Source organism: Passer domesticus, chromosome 4, assembly GCF_036417665.1.
Source record: "Passer domesticus isolate bPasDom1 chromosome 4, bPasDom1.hap1, whole genome shotgun sequence".
In the NCBI taxonomy this organism is placed as follows: Eukaryota; Metazoa; Chordata; class Aves; order Passeriformes; family Passeridae; genus Passer; species Passer domesticus.
Window position 1 is genome coordinate 60,341,141 of NC_087477.1, and position 11,183 is coordinate 60,352,323.

An 11,183-nucleotide genomic window follows, 5' to 3' on the forward strand; every position below is an offset into this window, starting at 1 on the left:
ACTTTGTATCTACAGATGGCTATGCCTTCTCTCAAGATGAAAATGGAATTGTTTCCCAGTCTGAAGTCATAAGAGCTTATGATACCACAAAGCAAAGGCCTGAGGAATGGTGAAGGAACACAGCTGGACATCTAGGCCTTAGTTGTTACTTTTGTAAGACAGGCTGCTAGATCTTTGCTGGGAGCTGTGACCATGGTCCAGTTATCAGACATTGAAAGATCTATGATGGTCTTGTTCCATAAAGTTTGGATTTGTGTATTCAGTAGACATAAGCACTGTGCAACTATACTGTAACACACCATCTCTAAATTTTTAACAAGTATTTGCTTAGCTTTTGTAAACAGATTGGAATTTACCTTGTATCTTGCCAGCTTGCTTATTTTACAATGAAATTGGATCAATACTGGTCATATACTAGAAGGACAGTGGTCAGATTGCTAAATGTACTTTACATTGACAGATCAACTAGCATCTGTGAAGGTTTTTAAGTGTTAATATATTTAAATACATTTGATAACAAGCCTTTGATTTCAACAAGTGCTGAAAAAAACCCAGTATCTTAATGGTGTTAATTCACCTTCTTTAAGAAAGATTTTGAGTCAAGATGCTCATAGATGTTTGTGTCAAACTAATCTAAAAACATTTGCCAAAGAAGTTCCATAAATGTTTTCTGTTAGAAACAATTTGAAAGGAAACTATCTCCAGTCCTGATCTCAGAACTGCATGCTTGAGTCTCCACACGTGAGGAGAAGGTATAGTGAGTCTAATTTGAGTGGCCTTTTTGGCATTTGCTTTCAAAACTGCAAGTCTTTGCACCTTTGGCCTTATACAAGCTTTCCCCTTATTTTCATTTAGTATTGTGTATGTTGAATATGGCTGCCAACTTGTATAATGGAGTACACGTAATACTTTATTCAATTTTTAAGAATTGCTCTGCCTTACTTCCCTTTAGCAAACTTAATTATTTTTGTGATGCTTAGTTGTATCTGCTTATACTGTAGGTTCAAAAGAAAGTTTGTTTAAACTTATTTTTTAAAATTAATCAAATTTTCAACATTTTTATACTAGGATTATTTGAAATGCATACATTGAAATACAGAGCAAAGCATGCCCTTCGCTAGTCTGTGGTATGTACTGGTTTATTTGCACTAAAGTCACTTCCTATAAAGGTGTGAAATACATTGCAGCAGTCTCTTTACAACTTACACGTCATGCAGAATCCCTATATACTCTCACATTGAATTAAAATGGAGAGGAAGTGACTGCAGAAAAAGATACACACCTGGTATGAGGGGAAAAAAAAGAGGGTGGTATTAAATGAGAACATTGTGATACATTCTTTAAGTAGCTATACTTGGTATTTCTCAACTTACCATCCAATAATGTCAGGCTTCAAACTAAGAAAGGCTACTTGAACTTTAAAATTTAGTTAATTCTTGCCACTCTTTAGTCCATGTTTCATTATGGGTTTAAAAGCCACCACAATTACATTAAAAATACAATTTTATATAGTAGCAGTTGGTTTTACTGTTAAGTAAATTTTTGTGCATTGCATAGGAATGATCTCTTTTTTCCTTTCAATGGAGATCAACCAGATGGAAAAGCAGAACAATATCCCCAGTGATCTGTTAAATTAACTATTTCCTCTTTGCTCTCCAGATCATAACAAGTCATCCAATCCCATCTTTTCTCTGCCCTCCTTCATTTGTCACATACTAAAGGTGACTTTACCTCCTTGACTTTCATCTAGCTAAATGCTTAACATGTAATTAATCTCACTACCCAAGTTTCTTATCCTCCATTCTAAGAGAAACTTAAAAATACACAGAGAAAGCCCAGCAGAAGGCACTATATGAAAGTACCTGTTTAGGAAGGTGTATCAGTGGGAAGGCAGTCTGCATTTCATATGCATGTTATGCAGTGTCTTCCTCTCACTAGCCCAGAGTGATCTTTAAACAGCAGGCACAAGGAAAAAGGGAACTAGAAACAGTACTGCCAGTCAGTCATGCAGACAAGAACTGCCTTCAGAAAAGCCATAGATAAATAGATGGATCAATATGGGAGGGCCAAATCACTTGACCTAAGGCAAGAAAAAATTCAGGGGCATGCCCCTTTCCTAAAAAGGGGATCCCTATTTTCTGTCATCCAAGGGACAATGACCACCTTCAAAACATTTCTGAAATTAACCATGACACTCTTGCTCCTTTATAATCTTTCTGTGTACTTAATTCATATAAAATTAATCTATGTGTAGTCTGTTCATGGGCAATTTTTTTCTATAGTAATTGGTTGATATGGATTAGAATACACTGTGATATACATACGGTGAGATATTTACATGATCTCTTATTCCTCCTATGAAATAAAATTCTGTCTTACCATTGTAATACAGTTTGAAGAAAACAATACACAGTACATTTCAAATTAACTACCTTAAAAAGGAAGAAAATTACTGAAACAACTCTAAGATCCTAAATTCAGACTAATTTAAAGGTTTGTAAGATAATCTTATGACAGCATTTCATGCTTACATCTTTCCAGAATTTGAAGGAGTATTTCACAAAGTGCATTTTTTTACTACTTTTGATTAATTTTTCCCATGTCTGTACTTTTTCTGGTAATGAGTGGTTGAAAGATAGCACTTCTTAAAAATATAAAGAAATACAAACGTGGCAAAAACGGTGGGTTTTGATTGCTCATACAATTCCACTTTAAAATACAAGATTATCTTATCTCTATGTGCCCATTTTTAAATCAGGGCAAGTATACAATATGCATTTATTTTCATGTTAAGTACACAGTAATATAATCTAGTTCCATCCTGTTAATATGTCATACCTTTGTTAAAATAAGGGGATTCTGCTGATGTTTGTTTAAAGGAAAAAAGAATAGTTGAGGCGGAAATGCCCATAACAATGCCTCTGTTCTTACTGTTTGAAAATTCAGAAGTGTATTAAATTGAGAGTTCACGTGGACTTTTCCATCTCTTCATGGGCACTGCAAGTCAGTATTAAAAATTTCCATCTAGAAGATGAACCTGTGCCACTAAAAAATCGGGTATCTTATATAAATACTTTTGCTTGATTATTTTTAAATATATACATACATATATATAGAAATTATTCAAAAGAGTAACTGGAAACAAATTTTAACAAACCTATTGACAATTTGTATCTGGAATTTTTTCTTGCCATTTCCTAATTTTACACATATTTTTGCAAAGCAGTTTCAACAGATTTATACTTAGTCATCATTCTATTTGTATAAAATGATAAATAAAATATTTTGAAACACTAAGAGATAGCTGAAGATTCTTATATGTCCACATGCATCCATCAAATTCACCTTGTTACAAAGATGAGCATTAAGTGTCTTAAGATGTGTATCATGACATTTGAACCATCTTGAATGATGAGTAATTTGGAATATGTGTTAAATTTAAGGAGAAAAGTTTTTCCCTTTTTTTCTTGTGTTTTGTGTAAAAGCAGTTGTAGTTCTGATGAATTTATCATTCTGTCTGCATGAGGCACTATTTCTAAGTGTTCTGAGGCGATGCATGGTGGTTGTTGATCCCTGTTTTTTAATGCCTTTGTTAAAAGTCTGCTCATAATATATCGAGAAGCTAGTGCTGTGTAAGCAAATGAGTTTGTCAGTTCAGCTTCCTTGGTACTGGATGTTTTCACTGGTTACAAAACTCAACAAATGAGTTTCTCCTTCCCCCTCTCTGCCCTCTCTCCCCCAGTTTCCTCGCTGTTAACCAATAGATCTTTATTAAACAAAGGAATATTTTAGCATTCCAAACCTGGTTCCTGCTTATGCAAACCACGACTCTTATAGGGTTCAACTGGACTGCATGTGAGTGTAAGGACTACTCATCTGAGCAATGTGCAAAGTTGGGCACTTTTGAGGGTTGATACTGAAATAAAGTATTTCCATGTAGAGTGTGATTTGTAATTGCAAAGCTGTGACCAGAACAAGTTTTTGTTTTTTTTTTTTTTTTAAAGTCATATTTTATGGTGGGGTTTTTTTATGTAACGTAGAAGCCATAAATGCATTAATATTGTTTTTCTACTTCAACATAATTTTTCATAACGATTTTCAGTGTTTGATATGTATTAACCGCTGCAGAAAGCGGTCAGTCTGAAACAGCAAAATTTGCATTCAAGATGAAATGAGGTTTTACAGCTCCACTAAGCCATTACTGCTGAAACTGTTGTGGAAATTATGAAGCTGCATGAATGAAGATTTTTTGACTCGGTGTTTATGGTAGTTCTCAGGTTTAGTTTTAACTGGATGTTAAATGCACTGTGTTTTTTAAATAGTTCTTTTAGTAACACATTCAGTTCTATGCAGTGTTAAATGTCATTTGGCATTTGGTGAATGTGCATGTTTTGAACTGCAAATTTTAAATGTTTTGTCATTTAATTGTTAAAAAATGAATAAACTTTGCCATTAAATTAAGAAGCTTTGTTGACTTTATTGGTTGGAAAAGCTAGGGATTACTTTCAGAGGAAAACATATCTCATCATTCTTGGATTTGAATTCTTTAATGAGACATACCAGAAATATTAGTTCACAAATATCATTGAGTTCTTGCATTTTTTAAGGTAAACTGAAAAAGTAGAAAATTGGTTTAAGGTTTGTTGGGGTTGGTTTGGGTTTTTTTTTTAACACCTATTGGAGATGTCTTTTTTAGTTCTCATGTGAAGTCTAGAAAAGTTTAAAAAAAAAAAACCCTACCAAAAAAAAAATTTAAAAAAAATTTAAACCACAACTGAAAAACACCAAGGAGCACAGGAGTCTGCAAGTTAGTGACTTCCAGCCAAGCCCTAACATACTCTGGTGGTGATACCCTATTTTGAAAGAGAAGTACGTAGTACAAGAATGGTAACAGTTAGGAGTAAGGAAACATCACCTCCCTTTTCAGACAACAGTGGTAAATACTGTATCCTTTGGCTTTGAATGTAGCTGGTAATTCTTTCCTCTAACAGAGCCCACCACTGAAAAAAATCAATATATCCAAACCTTAACTGAGTTTTGGTAGTAGCTGGATGACTGATTTTTATATATATACACTAGACAATGAATTTATTTTGTATTTTGTCCAAGCATCTTAGATGGTGCTAGTTTCACAAGATCCAGTCTCTAGTAGCAGATCTGGTTTAAGATATTCCACCTCATAATATTTTACCATCTCTATTATACTGGTAGTCATGGGCCATTGAAATTATTAATTTTGTAATCCGGTTTATAATGATTCAGGCTCCCTCTCACATCCTTTCCCTTCCTACCTTATTTTTAAGCTAAAATCATTTCAGTAACCTGATGTACAGTACAGCCTCCTGAATTTGCACAAGCCATAGATGGAAAGAATAAAAAGAACAGAAAGGCATTTCCTTGTCTGCCTTTGCTAATGAAAACAGGAGAGCATGGAATTATAGCCTTGGTGTAACTGTGAGTCAAAAATTTTATGTGATATTGTGGGGCAGTGGCTCCCTCAAAAGCAGACTCATTGTTCAGAGGAGTTCAAGTCCAGACAGCACATTGCAATAGGCAGCAAAACAGCACTGAAAACCAACTTCAACTCCTTAATATTCCTTAATGTTCCTTACTATCCTTATGTCAAGCTATAACTGAGCAGTAATGACAAAATACTTTCAAAATTGTCACTTTTTTTTTATTCCAGTGAGATTAGTATTACAAATAATCCGTGAGTTTACATAGCCACATACTGTACTGCTTACCTAGTTTCAAACAGAATCCTGCAGACATTCTTGCAAGTACTTGTAATGTTTTTTCTAGCACTGGAAAGTCTTGATGCATTTTGGAGATACACACTTCAGAATCCCAAATTGTGGAAACACAAAGGGCATGCTACTGTTGCTCATTACCCACAGAAGGCTTGGGTTTCATCTAAGTCATTACCAGTTAATGGCAATCAAAGCATTTGTTGCATCATGTGTGAATGACAGTAATCAATTTAATGAGTGTGAATATTCTTTCATTTTGATTTTAGATTGTTGTAGTGCTAGTAAAAAGGAATATGAACTGCATTCAGAATTCCAAAAGAAATAGTTAAATCTACTTTGTTAACATGGCAGTAAAGAAAGTACTGCCTGTAAATGTTACTTCTGATAGTTAGCAATTGCTTTCAGTTCAAGCATACATCCAGCCCTTCAAACATTCCATTAGTCATTAAAGTGCTATCACAATGTCATTTCTGTTCTGTCTGCAAGTTTTAGGAAAATTTCCTGTTCCTATAAATCATAGGAGGATCTAGTGCCAAAAGGCTCTTTCCATTAGGAAGAAAATTCAGCATTCTCGCCTGCACAGCAAATCCATCTGGGTCAGAAACTACTGGCACAGGCAGAGTTGTTTCTATCCATGGGTTTTGTTGTGGCCACCTCCTTTCCTCTCCCTTCAGCTATATGGGTCACTGCTACTGTAACTACATGAACAATAATAGATTTTTTTTATTTATTTATAGTTTCTTCTTTGTTTGCAGATGGTGCATAATCCCCACCTCAACTGTTTTACAGGTAGCACAGTACAGCTATTTTCAGTACAACTGATCTTTCCCACCCTAAGAGCCACATCTGCAGGACTTGTTGCAGTCTGGCTGCTGATCTGTGAAGTACTTAGCACTCTGTAAACTTACAGGCTTATCTGATTCAATGAAATTATTCCTGTGTGTCAAGTTCTTCAACCATTCTATGCAGACTAACCCATTATGCAGCATCAGGGGAAGAAAGGAAGTGGCTCAGAGGGGTCTTCCCTGCTAGACTGAGTTTTTTGCTACATGGCAAACTGAATAGTCATTAAAGGACGTATGCAAGTGTAGAAAAAATCTGTCCCTCTGTTAAAACATGGATAACTGACTGCAGAGCCCTCTGAGACCGTCACACTGCAGCAGCCTGGCCTGTACAGCACCAAATGGTAACAGGGAGTGACTGAGCCGAGCTCACAATTTTGCTGTGCAGAGTCTTTCTTTGAGGAAAACACTGAATTTCAGCCACTCACCACCTGTGTCAGTGGCTCTGAGGACAAATCGCTCTTCAAAGGTACCTAAATTGCCCCTTCTTAGCTAAAAGTGATCAAGTTTCTGCTTCCAGAATGGGTGTGTGTAGCTTTGGTTTACTACATAAAGATTTCTTCTAATTGGAGAGTAACTATAATTTGTAAAAAAATACATTTGGGTTGGTTTGCTGTTTCTGCTGTATACAGGAGTGATCAGTACATCTCACAGTATGCTTCTGAACAAGACAGCTGATACATCTTTAAATATTCAATGATTTTTCAAGAAAGTTACTTGAACAGTCCCATTCATAGCCATTCAAAATACGTAGTGAAGAGTCCTATGAAACCTCATCAAAGGCAAGCAAAAATTTTCTTCCTTGAAGATTGTTTCTACAATAAAATTACAGGCCAGAACACTTAACTTTCAATTCATTTCTTGAATACTTAAAATCTAATTTTTAGTATCTTACAAAATATACACACAACTGTATATTATGATTTGTGTTGTAATTAACGATTACAGCATTCAAGCTAGAGCCTATTAATTAAAAAATCACTGTAGAGAACTTGTCGTTTTGCATTTCTAGCAGTAATGTTGGCTGGATTATAAAAGTTACTTGTTCAGTAAAAAACTTATTAAAAGGGTTATTTTGAAAAATTTTTGTCATAACTACTGATCACTAGATATTTGCTAGGAAAAAATTATTCAACTCTTGAGAAAGAACCAATGAAACTTTTCTAAACTACTTGTTAAATAGGTCAGCTATAATGTACTTCAACAGATCCTACACACAGGGAGTTTGAGGCTGATAAAATAGGAAAGCTCAGCCTCTGATATTGTAGATTCTGACCCACAGAATGACTTCAGTTTTTCACAAAAAACAAGTATACAGAGAAGCCCTTTAATGACTGCATTTTTTTACTTGTGTATTTTCCATTTGCTTACAGCATGTATTTGGTTTAGATGCTTTTTTTTCTCCTTCCATTTGGTTTGTTGGTTTACTTAGGTGAAGGAATGTAGAAGGGCAAACAGAATTTATTCCTAGTGCAGGATGTTTAATCTAAAATACCCAACTAATCAGTGTCGTTTTCAACACTTTTTCACTGCAGCTGCATGTAAAAAACATAAATGAATCTATTAGTCTGCTATATAGTCAGAATTTGTATTATATTAAATCTGCACAGCAGGTGCAGTTAAAGTTGTAAATAATAAAGTTGTAAATTTCAAAAAGCAGAATAAACTATTTTAACAGGAAAAAAAATGCAAGAGTTACACCAACCAAATTCAACAAACACTACCTGTACAGAGTCATACTGATGACACAACATTTCAGTCACATAGTTTATTGGTAATTTTTTTGCGTGTCACTACTAAATAATTAGTGATGTCAATGGTGTAAATGCATTTTAAATTACAAACTTGTCTTTACATTTTATACATGGCTAATTTTACAAACAGAACTTCATTATCAGTTTGTCCAACTTATACTTGGTGAGCAAAAAGCTGACAATAAATACTTCCTTCTGAAAAATGCTTTAGTAGAGTGCTATTTTTAGAATTTTATGTGGAGAAGTTATTGGTGATGTTGCTGAATACATTCTGCTTTCCTCATAGATAACTTGGCTTTGTGAGACTGTCTGATCTTCAACTAGCCTAATTACCACTAGTTTTATCTACCATCGTTAAAGTCACTAATACAAATATGCAGTGTAAGTTCAGGTAGATTATGGGTATTTTTAAAAAACCTTGAATTTTGATATCTAATAAAATTCTTCCTCTTACTTTCATTGCTTATGGAAGTGGTAAGCAGTCAGATGTTTTCAAGGATCCTCTTTAGTAAGTATTACTCCTCCCTTACTTCTCAGGCTTATTGGTGCTTTATAGAACTTGTCTGATTATTATCAGTGGAAAGCAGCCACTGTTTGTTAACTGAGTTAACTGCATTAGGGTAAAATATCATTTATAACACTGAGTACCTTCGTCCCAAAATGGTTGTTTTACTTGTCTCTGAACACATTCTGCACAAATTAGGCAGAGCAATCCAGTTTTAGAGCAACTGTTTGGAGTGTTTTACAATTCCTTTGTGAGCGTGATCCAAGTTTGGGAAATGCAGTCTCAAGTGAGACCCCTCACTTTTCAAGGGCAACTCACCCACAGGAACAGTTCTGGCTTCTGCAGCCACAGAGCACATCAGTGTGACACCCAACAGCAGCAGTCCCTGTGGTTGCAAAGGCTGCATTGCTTCTTCACGAGTTCTTTCAGCTCTGAGTAAAATCAGAGCAGCTCTTCCCAACCAGGGCAGGCTCTGGCTGGAGAGGATACCCAAAGTATGGCGGAGACACCAGAAATCCCGACGGCTGGCTCAGGTGGACTGTGTGGGCTGTCTGGAAGCAGCCGGATGTGTACGGGGGAGGTGAGGACGCCACAAGGCAGCCTGGCTCTGCCCGGGGGAAGGAGAACCTGCGCACCGAGCTGCTGGTGGAACTGGAACTTGTCGCGGTGCTGGACTGCCTGGACGGGGTCCTGAAGCTTGTGGAGGCCAAGATCATGGGAAGAGTCTCGGTCTGATAGCTCCGCAGAGAAAAGCGGATTGGCTGTGACGGTTGTTTAGGTCTTAAACATGTGCAACAATAAACTGCTACCAGCGAGCCCACGATAATGAAGGCAATAAATATTGATCCAACAATGAGGAATGGAACGTAGATTGGTTCTGGGAGAAGAAAGAAGAAGAAAAGTCATGCAAATTAGACCACTTAATATCAGGTCTTCTGTGTAGAAATAAACTCCACAGTGTTTATGAAGCCCCACATTATTTCAGTCCCAATAACACAGCAATCTGCTCAGAAGACCGAGCACCACTAGTATTGAAACGAAATCAGAGTTTAAACCCTCTAGGTTCCAGTAAAAATTTATTTCTGTTACAGTTTTAATAGCTACCAAAGCTAAAAGCTGTCTACATCGTGTCCCCTTCACTGGTTCTTGTTAGGTACAGCTCAAGAATCTCACTCCTCTCCCCCTCCCTCATCCCCCAAATCGCCGGGACTGTCCAGTGTAACAGCTTGAATCTTGCAGGTGAAGCTCAAATGCTGCAGATGCTATCAAACCGCTTCCTTTCCTAATGTGGAAGATAAGCGCAGAGCGTGTGACCTGGGACATCAGTCTCCGTATGCGCTGCCGGATTTCTTTTGTTTGGGAAACTGACGGCCACTAACACGGCGGGCTGTACGTGTAGAGCCCCGGGGCCCACTCACAACTCCGGGAGCAGTAAAGTTACACAGACACAGCAGAATTTGCCGATGCGAACTTAAAACACGAGTGCATCGTGCCGTCAGGAGGGATTCTGCTGCCGGCGCCCTCGGGAGCGCGGAGCTGCGGCCCCCGCGCTGCCGGTCTGTCCCGGCGCTCCGCAGCCGCCACCGCCCGAGCGCACCTGGAGCCGCGCCCGCCTCCAGCCCACCCGCCGGCACGGGACAGGGGGACAGGGACCCCTCGGCCCGGGGATGTTCCGCGGGGACCGTCTCCCGCCCGCCTCGGGACCCGCGGCCGGGCACTCACGGGCGGTGACTCCCGGCTCCGAGGGTTCCCGGTCGTTGGTGCAGCCGCCCTGCTCCAGGCGAGCCTCGGCGGCGGCGCAGCAGTAGCGCAGGGCGCAGGAGCCGCAGCAGATGGTGGCGGCCGCCGTGTCGAAGCCCTCGGGGCACTGGAAGCCCTCGTGGTAGCCCCCCTGCCCGTCCACCCAGCCGTGGCAGTACTCGCCGCCGCCGGGCTGGCCCCCGCCGCCGCCGCCCAGCAGCCCCAGCAGGAGGCAGCGCAGCAGCAGCCGCGGCAGCGCCCGCCGCCGCCCCGCCATCTCCCCGGCACCGCCGCCCCGACGGGGCGCGCAGGGGGCGGCCCCGGGTGCCGTGCGGGGCCTCCTGCGCCGCGTCCGGGGGCTGGGAGGCAGCTGCCACAACACACACAGCCTCACACACCCCCACACACCCCCACCGCACACCCTCACATACCCCCACACACCCTCATTCACACAGCCTCACACACACCCACCGCACACCCTCACATACCCCCACACACCCCCACTCACACAGCCTCACACACCCTCACACACCGCCACTCACACACCGCCACTCACACACCCTCACACACACCCACCGCACACCTTCACAGC

General features: G+C 39.5%; 2 protein-coding genes across 4 annotated transcripts in view; one reads left to right on the top strand and one right to left on the bottom strand.

Annotated features, from left to right (window-relative positions):
• The window catches only part of ATP8A1 (ATPase phospholipid transporting 8A1), a 102,179-nt gene extending 97,715 nt beyond the window's left edge, over window positions 1–4,464 (top strand). For all 3 annotated transcript variants that reach the window (XM_064418293.1, XM_064418292.1, XM_064418291.1), the window contains one exon: window positions 16–4,464. In XM_064418293.1, coding sequence (XP_064274363.1) covers window positions 16–113 — 98 coding nt within the window. In that variant the 3' untranslated portion in view covers window positions 114–4,464. The remainder of the gene's footprint in view (window positions 1–15) is intronic.
• SHISA3 (shisa family member 3) lies at window positions 3,952–10,956 on the bottom strand. The gene is made up of 2 exons (XM_064418294.1): window positions 10,574–10,956; window positions 3,952–9,728 (listed from the first exon to the last, which is right to left on the bottom strand). Exons 1-2 carry the CDS (start codon window positions 10,866–10,868, stop codon window positions 9,277–9,279), a joined length of 747 nt encoding a protein of 248 aa, XP_064274364.1. The 5' UTR covers window positions 10,869–10,956; the 3' UTR covers window positions 3,952–9,276.
• Window positions 10,957–11,183: the final 227 nt, after the last annotated feature.